At 43.4% G+C, this 20680-nt stretch overlaps 1 protein-coding gene across 1 annotated transcript in view; it reads right to left on the bottom strand.

The window, feature by feature from the left end:
• Nucleotides 1-2251: 2251 nt before the first annotated feature.
• LOC149433028 (IQ domain-containing protein H-like) overlaps nucleotides 2252-20680 on the bottom strand; it is a gene marked incomplete at its 3' end in the record, with an annotated part of 143088 nt that continues 124659 nt past the window's right edge. The window contains exon 13 of the mRNA XM_089664741.1: nucleotides 2252-2524. Within this exon, the coding sequence (XP_089520867.1) occupies nucleotides 2252-2524 (273 nt within the window). The remainder of the gene's footprint in view (nucleotides 2525-20680) is intronic.

Genomic DNA, 20680 nt, shown 5'->3' with positions numbered 1-20680 from the left:
CCTGGGTGGGCCTCACGACAGCAGGGAGTGGGCCCACTGCAGAGCATGTGAAAGGCTGCAGGACCATAATAAAGTGCCCCATGATGGGAGTAAAAGGCCCCAGGATCAATGGGAAGGGCCCTGGGCTTGGAGGGCAGGGACTGGGACCAGAGGTAAGGGCCCCAGCACCAGTGGAAAGAATTCCAGGACCAATGCGATGGGACCATGAACCATTAGCAAGGGCCCTGGGACCAAGGGAAAGTGTCCCAGGGCCAATGGAAAGGGTTCCAGGACCAATGGGAAGGGACCAAGAACCATTAGCAAGGGCCCTGGGACCAAGGGAAAGTGCCCCGGGACCGATGGAAAGGGTTCCAAGACTAGAGAAGTCAGTGGGGTCTTTCATGATTTCTTGCACCGGGGCCCTGAAGATTCTAGTTGCGCCTCTTGAATGCACACACGTATGTATGAAAGAAGGTACAGTGGGACAAAAAAGTATTTAGTCAGCCACCAATTGTGCAAGTTCTCCCACTTAAAAAGATGAGAGAGGCCTGTAATTGGCATCATAGGGAGACCTCAACTATGAGAGACAAAATGAGAAAAAAATCCAGACAATCACATTGGCTGATCTGGAAAGAATTTATTTGCAAATTATGGTGGAAAATAAGTATTTGGTCACCTACAAACAAGCAAGATTTCTGGCTCTCACAGACCTGTACCTTCTTCTTTAAGAGGCTCCTCTGTCCTGCACTCATTACCTGTATCAATGGCACCTGTTTGAACTTGTTATCAGTATAAAAGACACCTGTCCACAACCTCAAACAGCCACACTCCAAACTCCACTATGGTGAAGACCAAAGAGCTGTGGAAGGACACCAGAAACAAAATTGTAGACCTGCACCAGGCTGGGAAGACTGAATCTGCAATAGGCAAGCAACTTGGTGTGAACAAATCAACTGTGGGAGCAATAATTAGAAAATGGAAGACATACAAGACCACTGATCTGGGGATCCGCGCAGGATCTCACCCCGTGGGGTCAAAATGATCACAAGAACGGTGAGCAAAAATCCCAGGACCACACGGGGGGACCTAGTGAATAACCTGCAGAGAGCTGGGACCAATTTAACAAAGGCTACCATCAGTAACACACTACGCCGCCAGGAACTCAGATCCTGCAGTGTCAGACGTGTCCCCCTGCTTAAGCCAGTACATGTCCGGGCCCGTCTGAAGTTTGCTAGAGAGCATTTGGATGATCCAGAAGAGGATTGGGAGAATGTCATATGCTCAGATGAAACCAAAATAGAACTGTTTGGTAGAAACACAACTCGTCGTGTTTGGAGGAGAGAGAATGCTGAGTTGCATCCAAAGAACACCATACCTACTGTGAAGCATGGGGGTGGCAACATCATGCTTTGGGGCTGTTTCTCCGCAAAGGGACCAGGACAACTGATCCATGTACAGGACAGAATGAATGGGGCCATGTATCGTGAGATTTTGAGTGCAAACCTCCTTCCATCAGCAAGGGCATTGAAGATGAAACGTGGCTGGGTCTTTCAACGTGACAATGATCCCAAACATACCGCCCGGGCAACGAAGGAGTGGCTTCGTAAGAAGCATTTCAAGGTCCTGGAGTGGACTAGCCAGTCTCCAGATCTCAACCCCATAGAAAACCTTGAGGGAGTTGAAAGTCTGTGGTGCCCAGCGACAGCCCCAAAACATCACTGCTCTAGAGGAGATCTGCATGGAGGATGGGCCAACATACCAGCAACAGTGTGTGCCAACCTTGTGAAGACTTACAGGAAACGTCTGACCTCTGTCATTGCCAACAAAGGATATATAACAAAGTATTGAGATGAACTTCTAATATTGACCAAATAATTATTTTCCACCATAATTTGCAAATAAATTCTTTCCAAATCAGCCAATGTGATTGTCTGGATTTTTTTTTCTCATTTTGTCTCTCATAGTTGAGGTCTACCTATGATGCCAATTACAGGCCTCTCTCATCTTTTTAAGTGGGAGAACTTGCACAATTGGTGGGGACTAAATACTTTTTTGCCCCACTGTACATGGGAGAAGTCTGGAATTCAGACTTTGGTTCCCTTTTCCAACACTGTTCAAGCCACTGAAAACACAAGAAGAGGACACAAGGTAAAATTTGTGCTAATTTTGCAGCATAACACATTCAATGCTCATATGCATACTAAAACATTATAGAAAGCAGATGTAATTGACTATAAGTAAAAATGATCTGTATCAGGAAATGGCCTCTGACCTGTTCCTCAGTATAAATATCATGTTGTCCAGGAGGAATGGGGATATCAGCACTTGTGAAGATGCGCTTGCTTCCAGATTTGGTGCTATAAAGATGTGCCACTTCAGGTTCGGTGCCTAGGATAGGGACACCGAGCATGTCAGCCACAGCCAAGTCATCAACATGTGGGATTCGTCCGACAATGTAAGCCTTCCGACCTCGGATCAGGTTTTGTATACGCTGCAAGGCCTTCGGGCTGTACTTGAGTAGAGTGGAAAGGCACATGTGGTGATTCTGTGATGAGACATTAATACATCAAGGATTATTGATGACCGCAACAACCTCTTTCTCTGTATTTAAACAGTTATTTTATGTATACCCAAATGAATGTTTCTCTATAGCTCATTGGTCCCTGGAAAAGCACGATAACACAAAACTTATACATACTGTACCTCCCTCCTCTTCCTATGTTTGTAGGACTAGCTCTTTTTTTTATAGATTGCCTAAAACGAGGGGCAAAGCCAAATGGGATTGGTATTTGTTCAAATATGGTCAGATGGTATGGTTAGCGCACAGTGTAGGACTTTATAAATTTTATATTTACAAATATAGAGAGCTAGAGCCTATGTTGTTGGGCTTTTGTTTGCCCTGGAACTGCATTCTTCCCCTTAGGTGTCAACAGGAATCTGAAAGCAGTTCAAAGCAGGTTGATGCAACTTAGGATGAGGTCGAATGCACCCGTCAGTGAGCTGTGAATGATCAGAAGTGTCTCAAAATTATCTCAAATGTGAATGTCTCTGATCAAACAATCAGAAACAGACTTCATGAGGGTGGCCTGAGGGCCCAACGTCCTCTAGTGGGCCCTGTGGTCACTGCCCGGCACCATAGAGCTTGATTGGCATTTGCCATTGAACCCCAGAATTGGCAGGTCCACCACTGGCGCCCTGTGCAAATGTGAATGTCTCTGATCAAACAATCAGAAACAGACTTCGTGAGGGTGGCCTGAGGGCTCGACATCCTCTAGTGGGCCCTGTGGTCACTGCCCGGCACCATAGAGCTGGATTGGCATTTGCCATTGAACACCAGAATTGGCAGGCCCACCACTGGTGCCCTGTGCTTTTCACAGATGAGAGCAGGTTCACCCTGAGTACATGTGACAGATGTGAAAGGGTCTGGAGAAGCCGTGGAGAACGTTCTGCTGCCGGAAACATCTTTCAGCATGACTGTTTTGTTGGTGGGTCAGTTCCTTTAATTTTTTTTGAGCTGTGTAGATCTTTTTATTACTAGAAGGATCACCAGCAGCAGGAAGAAGGTCCCGATTCCGATATATAAGGGATGCACTAATACCCTTTTGTTTTTTTATTGGCGAGTACGAGTACTGATACTTTTGGTCAAGTACTTGATGATACCAATTTGTGGTGTGATTTGCGTTAATACAAAATGTATGGGCGCAAATTTCATCACAAAGAAAAGCATGCGGTTTGAAGAGGAATGCGATTCCTGTCCAAATCACATGCAGTTTCCCCACTGCTCATGTGTGAACCCAGGCTATCATATCACATAGGAAAAGCATGATAACACAAAACTTGTACATACTGTACATCCCTCCTCTTCTGATGTTTGTAGGACTAGCTCTTTTTTTTATAGATTGCCTAAAAACGGTGGCAAAGCCAAATGGGATTGGTATTTGTTCAAATATGGTCAGATGGTATGGTTAGCACACAGTGTAGGACTCTACAAATTTTATATTTACAAATATAGAGAGCTAGGGCCTATGTTGTTGGGCTTTTGTTTGCCCCGGAACTGCTTTCTTCCCCTTAGATGTCAAAAGGAATCTAAAAGCAGTTCAAAGCAGGTTGATGCAGCTTAGGATGAGGTCGAATGCACCCGTCAGTGAGCTGTGAATGATCTTAGTGTCTTAAACAGGGGCGGACTGACCATTTGGAAACTCGGGCACTGCCCGAGGGCCCGGGGTCAGTAGGGGGCCCCATGAGATGCCCCTGGTACCTTTTTCATAGGCTTTTTTGAGTTTGGGCAAGGACACAGGGGCCCCATGATCCCCTATTGCCCGGGGGCCCCATGAGTTGTAAGTCCGCCCCTGGTCTTAAAATTATCTCAAATACAAGTGGAATGAACCTTAGAAAAATTGAAAGTGTTTCTTATAGTATCATAGATATGATTCCTCCTTTGTCTCCGCCCCTAACCACCTCCCTGCACTGTCGCTTGGTTCCACCTCCTACTCCCCTCCCAGTACCCTAAATGGTAAATCCCATCCCAGCAACAGTTAACCTCCCAGCAACATAAGACTCTCCCCAGCAACAATAGATCCCCAACCAGCAACAATAGACCTCCTCAGCAACAATAGATTCCCCAGCAACAATAGATCCCCAACCAACAACAATAGACCTCCTCAGCAACAATAGATTCCCCCAAGCGACAATAGATCCCAGTAGCCAGTATCATTAGACGCTACAGCACACCCCAGCACCCCTTGCCATTACTTACAGTTGTGTTCAAAATAATAGCAGTCAGACATCACTAACCGGATCAATCACTGTTTTTGGTAGAAATGATATTTCTATATGGCAAATAATTTCCTAGCAGGTGTAGTAGAGTAATAGAAATCCAACAGACCCAACAGTCATGACATGCATGCTGCTGATTCTGTGTCATTGAATCACTCATTGAAAGGGGCGTGTTCAAAATAATAGCAGTGTGGAGTTCTATTAGTGAGGTCATTCATTCTTTGAAAAAAATGGTGGCAATTATTGCCCTTATTTAAGGAAGGAAGGCAGCAAATGTTGGACATGCTGGTTACAGTGCATTTCTCTCTGAAATTCTGAGGAAAATGGGTTGTTCCAGACATTGTTCAGAAGAACAGCGTACCTTGATTAAAAAGTTGATTGGAGAGGGGAAAACATATAAAGAAGTGCAGAAAATGATCGGCTGCTCAGCTAAAATGATCGCAAATGCTTTAAAATGGCGACCAAAACCTGAAAGACGTGGAAGAAAGTGAAAAACTGCCATTGGAATGGATAGAAGAATAGCCAAAATGGGGAGGACTCAGCCAACAATCAGCTCCAGGAAGATGAAAGAAGGTGTGACGTTCCCTGTGAGGACTGTTACAATTAGAAGACGCCTATGTGAAGCCAAGCTATCTGCAAGAAGTCCCCGCAAAGTCCCACTGTTGGAAAAAAGACGTGTGCTGAAGAGGTTACAATTAGAGATGAGCGAATCGAACTTGGCGAAGTGGAATTCGTTTCGAATATTAGGAAAAATTTGATTTGCACCGAATCCGAAAATTAGCAAACTTCGGATGCACGAATCGAATTTTTCCCGATCGGCCGATTTTCATCCCTTCTACAGCCGGCAAAAAGTGTCCCTGCAGAGAGCTCCGCTATTTCTGACAGTTCTCTGACAGTTCCTTCACATTTACAGCGGTTGAAACATTGTATCTATTTGTTTCCATTTAGGATACAGATGTTTTTATTCGGAAACAAATAGATACAATGTTTCAACTGCTTTAAATGTGAAGGAACTGTCAGAGAACTGTCAGAAATAGCGGAGCTCTCTGCAGATACACTTTTTGCTGTACTGGAATTCTTCTTATTTTCATCCTACTTCTTCTTCTTCTTCTTCATCCTCATCCTCTTCTTCTTCTTCTTCATCCTCATCCTCTTCTTCTTCATCTTCTTCATCCTCATCCTCTTCTTCTTCATCTTCTTCTTCTTCATCATCTTCTTCTTCATCATCTTCTTCTTCATCATCTTCTTCATCATCATCTTCTTCTTCATCTTCTTCTTCTTCTTCATCCTCATCCTCTTCTTCTTTTTCTTCTTCATCCTCATCCTCTTCTTCTTCATCTTCTTCTTCTTCATCTTCTTCATCATCTTCTTCTTCATCATCTTCATCATCATCTTCTTCTTCTTCTTCTTCTTCCTCTTCTTCTTCTTCTTCATCCTCATCTTCTTCTTCTTCTTCATCCTCATCTTCTTCTTCTTCTTCATCCTCATCTTCTTCTTCATCCTCATCTTCTTTTTCTTCATCCTCTTCTTCTTCCTCATCCTCATCTTCTTCTTCTTCATCTTCTTCTTCTTCTTCATCTTCTTCATCTTCTTCTTCATCTTCTTCATCATCTTCTTCTTCATCATCTTCTTCTTCATCATCTTCTTCATCATCATCTTCTTCATCATCTTCTTCTTCATCCTCATCTTCTTCCTCATCCTCTTCTTCTTCTTCTTCATCTTCTTCTTCTTCATCTTCTTCTTCTTCATCATCTTCTTCTTCATCATCTTCTTCTTCATCATCTTCTTCTTCATCATCATCTTCTTCTTCATCATCTTCTTCATCATCTTCTTCTTCATCATCTTCTTCTTCTTCATCTTCTTCTTCTTCTTCATCTTCTTCTTCTTCATCTTCATCTTCTTCTTCTTCTTCTTCTTCATCTTCTTCTTCTTCTTCATCTTCTTCGTCGTGCCCCGTGACTGCCCAAATGAGTGAAGTGTGCGGTGATTCTAAGATCGACGGCACTCATCTGCATGTCATACTGACTGACAGTATTATTTCTCTTCCCCAGCAGACTCCAAGGGCATTTAAATTAAAGGTACAGTGTTCTGCACTAATATAAAGGCTCTCTGAAGCCTAGAAACCCTTTTAATAAGTTAAATTCGCAGCGAATAAATTCGCATCGAATCGAATTTATTCCGCAAATTTGGCGAATCAGCCGAATCGAATTTTTGAATAATTCGCTCATCTCTAGTTACAATCTGCCAAAGAGCACATTGACCGGCCTAAAGAGAAATGGTGCAACATTTTGTGGACTGATGAAAGTAAGATTGTTCTTTTTGGGTCTAGTGGCCGGAGACTGTTTGTCAGACGACCCCCAAACACTGAATTCAAGCCACAGTACACTGTGAAGACTGTGAAGCATGGTGGTGCAAGCATCATGATATGGGGATGTTTCTCATACTACGGTGTTGGGCCTATTTATCACATACCAGGGATCATGGATCAGTTTGAATCCATCAGAATACTTGAAGAGGTCATGCTGCTTTATGCTGAAGAGGAAATGTCCTTGAAATGGGTGTTCCAACAAGACAACGACCCCAAACACACCAGTAAACGTGCAACATCTTGGTTCCAGACCAACAAGATGGACGTTATGGAGTGGCCAGCCCAATCCCCGGATCTTAATCCAATAGAAAACTTGTGGGGTGACATCAAAAATGCAGTTTCTGAGGCAAAACCAAGAAATAGAGAAGAACTGTGGAATGTGGTCCAATCATCCTGGGCTGGAATACCTGATCACAGGGGCCAGAAGTTGGTTGACTCCATGCAACACAGATGTACAGCAGTTCTCAGAAACAGTGCGACTACAACCAAATATTCATGAAGTCATTCAAAGGAAAGCAAAATCTTCAAACATTTCTCAGTTTATATAGTGAATGTTTGAGTTTGTAAAGAAGAATACAAACACTATTTTTTTGAACCGTCTAATATTCACTTTTCTTCAATTTTTTTAGAGGAACAACACAAATTTGATCTACTTATCTTTATTCTCCCCTAAGGAACTTGGCTGTGAGGTTTCTGATGCTGTCCTGGATGACATGGGAACTATGAGAGTCGGTTGGAGGCAATAAATAATGCTTTATTTTATCTTCTAAAATGTGAGTGGCCTGGTGTTTTTCTTAGCACTATATGCCGATATTAGTGATATTACACTATATATGTTTCTTTCCTTACACTGCCTTGGACTCTGTCTGGAAGGAGAAGTCGGGAGGTATTATAAGGAGAACTCAAGGTCTCATGTGGTGGAATGGAGTTCTGGAGGCTGTAAAGGAGTGTATAGGATCCCTAAAAGTCCTAAAAGGCGTTCAATTCACTAGTATCTGGTTCTGGATTTGCGCTGTTTATATTGTTTTTATATTTTTTGGTAAATTGTACTTGTGTACAGCAGCAGTTCATACCTATATATATATATATATTGGGGTTATATATCTCTGTGGTGCTGGGGTTTGTGATTACTAGAGAGTGCACCAGCCTAGTGCATTATCCCAAGGCAAGTTTAATAAAATGATGGTAAGAACATACTCACGTGCTCTGAGGAAGGAGGTTGCCCTCGAAACACGTAAGCCATTTTCAGGATCCTGGACGGTGTCCCTTTGGAATCTGAGGGTCCTCTGGATCTCATACACCACTGTACCAAAAGGCTGTAACCTGATATGCATTTTATTATATACTGTGAGTGTATGTTTTTACCATAATTTTATTAAACTTGTCTTGGGATAATGCACTAGCCTGGTGCGCTCTACGTTTGTCTTTTTGCTTTTATATACACTATATTGCCAAAAGTATTGGGACACCTGCCTTTACACATATGTGAATTTTAATGGCCTCCCAGTCTTAGTCTGTAGGGTTCAATATTGGGTTGGCCCCGCCCTTTTCAGCTATAACAGCTTCAACTCTTCTGGGAAGGCCATCCACAAGGTTTAGGAGGGTGTCTATGGGAAGGTTGGACCATTCTTCCAGAAGCACATTTGTCAGATCAGGCACTGATGTCGGGGGAGGAGGCCTGGCTCGCAGTCTCCGCTCTAATTCATCCCAAAGGGGTTCTATGGGGTTGAGGTCAGGACTCTGTGCAGGTCAGTCAAGTTCCTCCACCCCAAACTGGCTCCTCCATGTCTTTATGGACCTTGCTTGCTTTGTGCACTGGTGCGCAGTCATGTTGGAACAGGAAGGGGCCATCCCCAAACTCTTCCCACAATTTGGGAGCATGAAATTGTCCAAAATGTCTTGGTATGCCGACGCCCTAGGAGTTCCCTTCACTGGAACTAGGGGACCAAACCCAACCCCACACCATAATCCCCCTCCACCAAACTTTACATTTGGCAAAATGCAGTCAGGCAAGTACCGTTCTCCTGGCAACTGCAAAACACTGACATGTCCATCGGATTGCCAGATAATGAAGCGTGATTGGTCACTCCAGAGAACACATCTCCACTGCTCTAGAGTCCAGTGGCAGCGTGCTTTACACCACGGCATCCAACGCTTTGCATTGCACTTGGTGATGGAAGGCTTGGATGCAGCTGCTCAGCCATGGAAACCCATTCCATGAAGCTCTCTATGCACTGTTGTTGGGCTCATCTGAAGGCCACACAAAGTTTGGAGGTCTTTAGCTATTGACTCTGCAGACAGTTGGCGACTTCTGCGCACTGTGCGCTTCAGCATGCGCTGACCCCGCCCTGTCATGTGACATGGCCTACCACTTGGTGGCTGAGTGGCTGTTGTTCCCAGTTGCTTCCACTTTGTTATAATCCCACTAACAGTTGAGCGAGGAATATTTAGTAGCCAGGAAATGTCACAGATGGACTTATTGCACAGGTGACCACCTATCACGGGACCACGCTTGGAGTCACTGAGCTGCTGACTTTTGGCAATATAGTGTATGTAAAGCGCTGCATAAATTGACGGCACTATATAAGTACCTGAAATAAAATAACAAATAAATATTTTCAGCGAAAACATACTTTTGGTCTCTTTGCAGTGCTTATCTTTTTGATGTGGCCCCTATATTACTACATGCATGCTTTCAGTTTTGTTGATGTATGAAGCATTGAGAATTATAGATTAGTCACTAGAGGGAGAGTAGATTGGTTACTGCAATGAACAGTTTTGCAAATGAAAGTTTTTAACATTTGCTGAGATATCAGCCACACAGGGAGTGCATTGTTTTTAATGAGTACATCAAATGATAGACTTGTAGAACAGAACTATTGTATAGTACTTCAAAGATGGAAGAAGTACCCGCATATGTAATGAGGAAATATGAACAGGAAGCCGCTCAGCACAGAGCACTTCCCATTCATTCGCTGTCCAGTGCAACTGAGGCTGCAGAGTAAGGGACTGGTAAATCTCTGTCCTCAGTCCTTTCTCTGTCTCAAAAGTGAGACATCAGGGGTCTGTGTAGACCCCTTATAATGTACTTCACCAAAGCCCCCAACTTCTAAAAAATTGTAAAAACAAAATAATAATATAAAAAATAAAAATAGTAAAAAGTAATGAAAAGTAAAATAATACAAATTAAAATCTTCTGACACCATCCACTGCTCTGCTGACACACCCACTTCTCTACTGACACCAGCCTCTGCTTTACTGACATCAGCCTCTGCTCTACTGTTACTGTCCACTGCCTTACTGACACCAAACCCTGCTCCACTGACACTGCCCACTGCTCTACTGACATATCCAGTACTCTACTGACACCATCCAGTGCTCTACTGACACCACCCAGTGCTCTATTGACACCATCCAGTACTCTATTGACACCATCCAGTACTCTATTGACATATCCACTTCTCTACTGATGCCAGTCTCTTCTCTACTGATACTGTCCACTGCCCTACTGACACTAATCTCTACTCCATTGACACCGTCCACTGCTCTACTGATACTGACACCCTCCACTGCCCTACTGACACCATCCTCTGCTCTACTGACACTGTCCACTGTCCTACTGACACCAATCTCTGCTCTACTGACATCAACCATTGCCCCACTGACACTGTCAACTGCCCTACTGACACCAACCTCTGCTCTACTGATATTGTCCACTGCCCTACTGACACCAATCTCTACTCTACTGACACCATCCACCGCTCTACCGACACCGTCCTTCACTCTACCGACACCATCCATCGCTCTACACACACCATCCACCACTCTACAGACACCATCCATCACTATACACACACCATCCACTGCTCTACAGACACCATCCATCACTCTACACACACCATCCACTGCTCTACAGACACCATCCATCGCTCTACACACACCATCCACTGCTCTACAGACACCATCCATCACTCTACACACTATCCACCACTCTACACACACCATCCATTGCTCTACACACACCATCTACTGCTCTACAGACACCATCCACCACTCTACAGACACCATCCATTGCTCTACACACACCATCTACTGCTCTACTGACACCATCCACCGCTCTACAGACACCATCCACCGCTCTACACACACCATCCACCACTCTACAGACACCATCCATCGCTCTACACACACCATCCACCACTCTACAGACACCATCCATTGCTCTACACACACCATCCACCGCTCTACAGACACCATCCATTGCTCTACACACACCATCTACTGCTCTACTGACACCATCCACCGCTCTGCACACACCATCCATTGCTCTACACACACCATCTACTGCTCTACTGACACCATCCACCACTCTACAGACACCATCCACCACTCTACAGACACCATCCATTGCTCTACAGACACCATCCATTGCTCTACACACACCATCTACTGCTCTACAGACACCATCCACTTCCCTTCTGACACCATCCATGTTTTTATAAATTTTAAAATGTTTGTTTACATCAGGCTCCTGACTATTGAGAAATGACTCCCTTTCCTGCTACACAAGAAACTATTATGAACCTTCATATATTGATGGTGACTACTGTAGATGTGTTTCTGTAAAATACATTGATGGGTTTAAAAAGTATAGGAACAGGGACTAGTAGGAAGACCTCTTTACATGTGGTTTGTTGTATGTCAGAACACAGCAATTTGTAGAACGGCTTTTACAGGCTGAGAAAAAAAATGTCAATCGCCTGTACCAGTGGTGTTTTGTAAGTCCAGTGTGGACGAGCCCATGAAGAATGAATTTTAATAATAGGTCGACTTTAATAGCAAAGGAGTTCATAAATGACAGATGTTTAGCCGGTATGAAAATTATCCAGGCCTCTTATACTCGATCCTAATACACCTCTGTGTGCATTACTTCTATCTGCTCATCCTGTGCTTAGCATTTACCATGTTTGCTCTAATGCCTCTATACATATCTCCTCCAATCATACAGATAATAAAGCCCTATATTTATGCTACAGAATTCCCTTATAGAAGATGTTGCAGTACGGCTATCTGTACAATCTAAAGACGGTGAAATGTTTCCATAAAGAGCACATTATAAAATCTGGATATTCAGCATCAGCTCTGCCACAATTACTCGCAGTACATTATTTTGTCCACTAGTGGGCAGCAGTCACAACCAATAGTTCAGATTTGTAGTGTGACATTGTGCATATTGGGACAGAGAAATCTATTTCCCAACATTATTACTGACTACACAAACAGAGGCAGACAAAAGGAAACAGAGAGTGTGCCATTTGATTGGGTACTGGGAGGGATGGCGGGATAAAGGGATAGGGGTGTGGGAGGGATAAAGAGATGAAGGCTAAAGGGATGAAGGGATAAAGGAATGGATAAAGGGATGGATGGAAGGATAAAGGGATAGAAGGATAAAGAAATGGAAGGGGGGGGTGGTAGAGGGATGGAGGGATAGAGGAATAAAGGGATGGGTAAAGGGATAGAGCAGTAAAGGGATGAAAGGGTAAAGGGATGGAGTGATAAAGGGATAGACGGATGGAGGGATAAAGAGATGGAAGTATAGAGAAAGAAAGGGATGGAGGGAGGGATAGGGGAACACAGGAATGCAAGGGTAAAGGGATGGCGGGATAAAAGGATGAATGGATGGAAAGATAAAAGGGATGAAGGAATGAAAAAAGGAATCGATGGATGGATGGAGGGATGAAGGGATAGAAGGATAAAGGGATGAAGGATACAGGAATAAAGGGATGGAGGGATGGAAGAATAAAAGGAAGGAAGGAATGGAAAAAGGAACGAATGGATGGAGGGATGAAGGGATGAATGGATGGAAAGATAAAGGGATGAAGGAAAGGAAAAGGCATGGATGGATGGAGGGGAAAGGGATAGAAGGATAAAGGGATGGAGGATAGAGGAATAAAGGGATGGAGGGATCATGAGATAGAGGAATAAAGGGAGGGAGGGATAGAGGAACATAGGGATGGAAGAGTAAAGGGATGGAGGGATAAAGGGATGAATGGATGGAAGGATAAAGGGATTAAGGAATGGAAAAAGGGATGGATGGATAGATGGAGGGGGAAAGGGATGGATAAAGGCATGGGGGGATAGAGGGATTGAGGAATAAAGGGATGGAAGGGTAAAGGGATGGAAGGGTAAAGGGATGGAGGGAAGGAGGATCAAAGAGATTGAAGAGTGGAGAGATAAAGGGATGGGGGGATAAAAGGATGGATAAAGATAACGATTGAAGGAGGTATAGACAGATGGATAAAGGGATGGATGAATAGAGGAATAAAGGAATGGATGAATAGAGGAACAGAGGGATTGCGGGATGGATAAAGGGATAAAAGAATAGAGGGATGGAGGGATAGAGGAATAAAGGGTTTGAAGGAATAGAGGAACAAAGGGATGGAAGAGTGAAGAGATGAAGGGATAAAGGGACAGAAGGATGGCAAGATGGCTAAGGGGATGGAAGAGTAAAGGGATGGAGGTATAAAGGGATGAATAAAGAGATGGATGAATAAAGAGATGGCTGGATGGATAAAGGGATGGAGGGATAGAGGAAAAAAGAGATGGAAGTCTAAAGGGATGGAGGAAAAAGAGATGGAAGGAAGGATGGATAGGTGGATGGTTGGATATGTTATAGATCACAGTGGGCTATACAAACCCTGAGCTTCAGCTGGCCAATAAATATATCATTTGTGGTATTCCCTATGATTCACAGGTATTTACTATGAAACAAAGAATCCTGAATTATCCGGGGTCTATAGATATAGGTCCCCTCTATGGTCAGTTATGAATTTCATCCTAACATAATACAGCTGTGGTATCATTATTTCCATAAACAGATATTAGCAGGTGGGTGCGCACCCGTTACCTGAGACCACCCAGCCCCACACACATCTGCCTCTTCTCAGTGTAGCCCAGATATAACCTAGAGAGGCCTCCCACCTGAGAGAAGAAATGTTTAAAGTACATTGAACCCTACAAGCGGTGCTCCCACACTTACTGCACATTTACTGTCTTGCCAAGCATTGTGCATAATATCTTAATAGGAACCAATCTCGCTGACATGCTTTCTACTGCACTTCCTGAAACAGCTAAACACAAGTGTACACCCCGAAGTACTGCTCATAGATTTCCATGAATCATAAAGGTGACAGGTGGAGGAGCACTGATGTAGGCAATGCTAGAGCAGCTTTGGAACAGCCATTTATCGTATTGTACATGAAGATGCTATTCAGCCAGCAGGTGGAGCTGTAGTGACCTTTTTACATATTCAGCTATTGCCGCCTTCAGCTTTGCTGCAAGAAGCTTGTCTATATAATTCAAATGATTCATCGCAGCAGTGTCCTTGTCAGACAGCTCACAACTAAGTTTTAATAAGGCAAAGGGGATTGCAAAGCAAGTTTTGCTGGATGTGAAGTGTCTTTAGCCAACTGATAGTGCTTTCATTCATCACATTTATTTGTAAGACAAAGATTGCATACATAATAAAAAAAAAAACATAAGTCAATGATTTAAAACACATAAGGCCCCTTGCACATGCACATGCAGACTCCACCTCCGTAACATCGCCAAAATCCGCACATTCCTAACCCCAGAAACCACTAAACAGCTCATCCACTCCCTCATCATATCACGACTCGACTACTGCAACTCCCTCCTCACTGGCCTGCCTCGCCGCTGGCTATCCCCGCTTCAGTCCATCCTGAATACGGCGGCCAGACTCATCCACCTTACCAACCGCTCTGTCTCCACCACCCCCCTCTGCCAATCCCTCCACTGGCCTCCACTCAGTGTCCTCCATCCCTCTCTGCCAATCCCTCCACTGGCTTCCGATTGCGCAACGGATCAAATTGAAAATCCTAACACTGACGTACAAAGCCGTCCACCACACTGCCCCGAACTACATCACTGACCTAATATCCAAGTACCACCCAGCATGCACACTCCGCTCCTCACAAGACCTCCTTCTCTCTAGTTCCCTGGTCTCCTCCTCCCATGCCCGCCTCCAGGACTTCTCCAGGGTGTCACCCATCCTCTGGAACTCCCTGCCCCAACCCATCAGATTATCACCTACTCTCCTCTCCTTTAGGCGCACCCTGAAAACCCACCTCTTCAGGGAAGCCTACCCCACCCCCTGCTAACTTGCCGACCTCCTCCACTCTTCCTACCACCCCATCCCCCACAGCTATCTCCTCCTCCACTCTTCCTAGCATTCCATCCCCCACAGATTTCGCCTTCTGTGCCACCATCCCCTCCCTCCTAGATTGTAAGCTCGAAAGAGCAGGGCCCTCGATCCCCTCATGTTCTGCATTGTATTGATATTATTCTGTCACATGTTCTGTCCCCCTTTGTAATGTACAGCGCTGAGCGAACTATTGGCGCTTTATAAATACTGTATAATAATAATAATTTTAGTGTACCTTGGAGGGACAAGAACAGCATCCAGCCCAACTTCTTCCAAAGTCTACAGCAGGCTGTGGCTGGATGGGGCTGAATACTCTACGGAGTGGCACTGGACTTTCATCCCTGAACACACAGGGCCCTAAACATTGGTAGCACTCGGTGCAGCGTTCAGTCCTGTCCAGTCGCAGCCTGCCATAGACTTTGCAAGCAGTGGCCTGGATGCTGTTCCTGTCCCTCCAGGGCGCACTAAAATGACAAAAGAGACGCAGCTGGACAGCCCCGGGTGCAAGAGGTCAAAGCCTTATGAGCAATTTTGTTGGTGAAAAACATGTCAAGGCTTTATGATGCCAATTTAAATAAAAAGGCTTGCTCATTTTCACCCCAAGTAAACATCATCTACACAGCCTGGGCAAGGTTTGAGATCCATAGCTGGAGATGAAGAAGAGGCGTGGTGATGTGTAGGTGCTGTAAATATTTCCTAAACGTGCACAGTTATTTAGCAGCGGCGGTAATGTCGCCGATGCATGCGCTCTACGCTCTCAATGGACAGCGTGCCATCCATTGAGAGAGCCACGGGCAAGACTCCTGCGCATATGTACAGGGGGTGACATCATCATGGCTCGTCCACTCAAATGGCCGCAGCCAGCGACCCAGGAAGGAAGACTGGGTGAAGATGGAAGCCTCGGGCAGCCATGACAGCGCTCTGCTGGAGGGTTTCATTTTCAGGTAAGTCTTTCATCATGTGCTAGTATGAGATGCATGCGATGAATACTAACATATTATGTTCTCAACCTGCAGGGAGAAAATTTTTCCGATTTATTTTTTATGCTTTATGCTAAATTTTAGTTTTTTTCAGTGCCAAATAATTTTAAAAAAATCTATAAAATTGTCCCGAAATCATTGTTTCCTTAAAAGGAATATTGCTCTTTTTTAACTATTATTATACAGGATTTATATCGCGCCAGCACTTTACTCCCCCCAGTACAGGCGCCTCAGGACAGCCCCCATCATAGTACAGACCCTGATCCCCAGTATAGACCCCACAGTACAGACCCCAGTCCTCAGTATAGACCCCACAGTACAGACCCCACAGTACAGACCCCAGTCCTCAGTATAGACCCCACAGTACAGACCCCAGTCCTCAGTATAGACCCCACAGTACAGACCCTATTATTATTATTATACAGGATTTATGGCACCAACAGTTTGCTCAGCGCTTTACAATATAATGGGAGACAATACAGCAACAATACAGTTCAATACAAGAGGGATAGAAGGGCTCTGCTCCTTGGGAGCTTACAATCTAAGAGGGAGGGGCTAGTGGTACAGGACAATCTAAGAGGGAAGGGCCAGTGGTATAGGACAATCTAAGAGGGAGGGGCTAGTGGTACAGGACAATCTAAGAGGGAGGGGCTAGTTTTTAACTATGTAAAATATATGTAGAAAATAAAAAAAGACAAAATGAAAAAAAAAATCCTAATATATTTTGTGTCTGTGTCTTTATAAACCAGGAATCTATAAAATTTAATGACATTTAATTATAAAACATTTAACTCCCGCTAAGGTAATCAATGGGGGGAAAAAATTATGCACAGTTGTGTATTTACACGTTAGCCTCAAAAAAAAAGCTTAAAAAAAGAATTTTCAGGTAAGTCTTTCATCATATGCTAGTATGAGATGCATGTGATGAATACGAACACATTATGCTCTCAACTTGCAGGGAGAACATTTTTCCGATTTATTTTTTATGCTTTATGCGGAATTGTAGTTTTTTTCAGCGCCAAATAATTTAAAAAAGATCAATAATATTGACCCAAAATCATTGTTTCCTTATAAGGAATATTGCTCTTTTTTAACTATTATTATTATTATACAGGATTTATATATTATTATTATACAGGATTTATATATTATTATTATACAGGATTTATATATTATTATTATTATTATTATATAGGATTTATATATTATTATTATACAGGATTTATATATTATTATTATACAGGATTTATATATTATTATTATTATTATACAGGATTTATATATTATTATTATACAGGATTTATATATTATTATTATACAGGATTTATGGCGCCAACAGTTTGCTCAGCGCTTTACAATATAACGGGAGAGAATACAACAACAATACAGTTCAACACAAGAGGGAAAGGAGGGAAACCACTAGCCTCAATACAGTTCAACACAAGAGGGAAAGGAGGGCCCTGATCCTGGGAGCTTACACTCTAAGAGGGAGGGGCTAGTGGTACAGGACACTCTAAGAGGGAGGGGCTAGTGGTACAGGACACTCTAAGAGGGAGGGGCTAGTGATACAGGACAATCTAAGAGGGAGGGGCTAGTGGTACAGGACAATCTAAGAAGGAGGGGCTAGTGGTACAGGACAATCTAAGAGGGAGGGGCTAGTGGTACAGGACAATCTAAGAGGGAGGGGCTAGTGTTTAACTATGTAAAATATATGTAGAAAATAAAAGAAGACAGAATAAAAAAAAAATCTTAATATATATTGTGTCTGTGTCTTTATAAACCAGGAACCTATAAAATATTATGACATTTAATTATAAAACATTTAACACCCGCTAAGGTAATCAATGGGGGAAAAAATTATGCACGGTTGTGTATTTACACATAACCCTCCAAAAAAAAAAAGAGCTTAAAAAAAGAATGTTTAGGCAAGTCTTTCATCATGTGCTAGTATGTGATGCATGTGATGCATACTAACACATTATGCTCTCAACTTGCAGGGAGAACATTTTTTCCAATTTATTATTTATGCTTTATGCTGAATTTTTCAGTGCAAAATAATTAAAAAAAAATAAATAAATAAAATTGACCCAAAATCATTGTTTCCTTATAAAGAATATTGCTCTTTTTTAACTATTATTATTATACAGGATTTATATCGCGCCAACAGTTTACTCCCCCAATACAGGCGCCTCAGGACAGCCCCCATCATAGTACAAACCCTGATCCCCAGTACAGACCCCACAGTACAGACCCCAGTCCTCAGTACTGTATAGACCCCACAGTACAGACCCCAGTCCTCAGTACTGTATAGACCCCACAGTACAGACCCCAGTCCTCAGTACTGTATAGACCCCACAGTACAGACCCCAGTCCTCAGTACTGTATAGACCCCACAGTACAGACCCCAGTCCTCAGTACTGTATAGACCCCACAGTACAGACCCCAGTCCTCAGTACTGTATAGACCCCACAGTACAGACCCTATTATTATTATTATTATTATACAGGATTTATGGCACCAACAGTTTTCTCAGCGCTTTACAATATAACGGGAGACAATACAGCAACAATACAAGAGGGTTAGGAGGGCCTGATCCCGGGAGCTTACACTCTAGAAGGGAGAGGCTAGTGGTACAGGAAAATCTAAGAGGGAGGGGCTAGTTTCAGTGGCATTCCGAGGCAGGTGCAGGGGGTGTGATCCGCACCGGGTGACACCGACCGCACTGGGTGACAATGGACCCGCACCACGAAAAGGTAAGTTGTAAAGCAAGCCGACGATCCCCGCAGGATGGATCGGATCTGCGGATTGGGGAGCATAATGGATCGGAGTCCGATCCATTATGCTCAATCACCAAGTGTTACCGCACCGGGTGACACCAACCCTAGGGACGCCTCTGGCTAGTTTTTAACTATGTAAAATATATAGAAAATTTAAAAAAATGCAGAATGAAAAAAAAAACCTTCTAATATATATTGTGTCTGTGTCTTTATAAATCAGGAACCTATAAAATTTTATGACATTTAATTATAAAACATTCAACTCCCGCTAAGGTAATCAATGGGGAAAAAAATATGCATGTTTGTGTATTTACACATAACCCTCAAAAAAAGAAAAAAAAAAAGAGCTTAAAAAAAGAATATTGACAAAACCATTGTCTTTGTGTACACACGGCTCGGATATAGACAGAAGCCATATAATAAAAATGTAATAAAGATCTGTGATTTTCGGTAGGAATAGCTCGATCGCGGCAGACCAGTTCATTACTCTGCTTAGCCATCAAAAAAAGCGCGGTGATGAATATGCGGCTGGGTTATGACCTCTGCTGTAGTTGAGCTGTTTAAATTGATAAAAGCTGTTGAGGTGATACTATAATCGCTCACATCTTTAGTGCCTCGGAAATGGCCTCGCTGGGAATAGAACTAATTACTACACATCTGTATTTATTTGATCCACGCAGAATTATCCTTCTGTCACTCGCAGGAGAAGCTGCCAGGCTTTTGTATAACGCTAACTCACCCCGCGCCGCCGTCCCGCCTCGTATAGAGGGAGTAAATGCTGAGAGAAAATCAATCGGCGATATAAAAGACACAGAGACAGGGCCTTAGAAGGGGCGGCGTGGAATACCCTAGTATAGGGGGGATAAAAGTATTCAGAGGAGAATATGGACCCAGGTCAGAGGTTTATTATTGAGGCTTAAACAAAGAAAAAAAGTATTCAAGTGGTGCAGGAATCAATTATCAGTGTGCAAAATAATTATAACATAGCATATAAACTATTGTGAATAATGAATAAAAAAATAATATAAAATAAATAATATTGTCCAAACAATGTTAATGGTGTGAAATAAATAATAAATATTCCACGTTATTCCAAACAAAAAGTCCAAACAGCTCAGTCCATCAATCACCACGGGAGAGAACTTGTGCCAAAATAAATTATATCACCGATCTTGTCTCCAAATATCACCCAAACCGTACTCTCCGCTCCTCGCACGACCTCCTGCTCTCTAGCTCCCTTGTCTCCTCCTCCCATCCCCGTCTCCAGGACTTCTCCAGAGCTTCACCCATCCTCTGGAACTCTCTACCCCAATTTATCAGACTATCGCCTGCTATGCTCACTTTTAGGCGATCTCTGAAAACCTTTTTCTCTTCAGGGAAGCCTTTCCTGCCCACAGCTAATAATGGAATCTTATATTCCTTCTACCAGTCCATCCCCCACAGTTACTAACTTTTGTACCACTAGCCCCTCCCTCCTAGACTGTAAGCTCCCAGGATCAGGGCCCTCCTAACCCTCTTGTATTGAACTGTATTGTTACTGTATTGTCTCCCGTTATATTGTAAAGCGCTGAGCAAA

This window comes from Staurois parvus, unplaced genomic scaffold, assembly GCF_062004578.1.
Source record: "Staurois parvus isolate SC_StPar_1 unplaced genomic scaffold, SC_StPar_1.0 ptg002019l, whole genome shotgun sequence".
Taxonomy (NCBI): Eukaryota; Metazoa; Chordata; class Amphibia; order Anura; family Ranidae; genus Staurois; species Staurois parvus.
The sequence above is the reverse complement of the archived record's forward strand: the minus strand, read 5'-3'. Positions and strand labels throughout refer to the sequence as shown.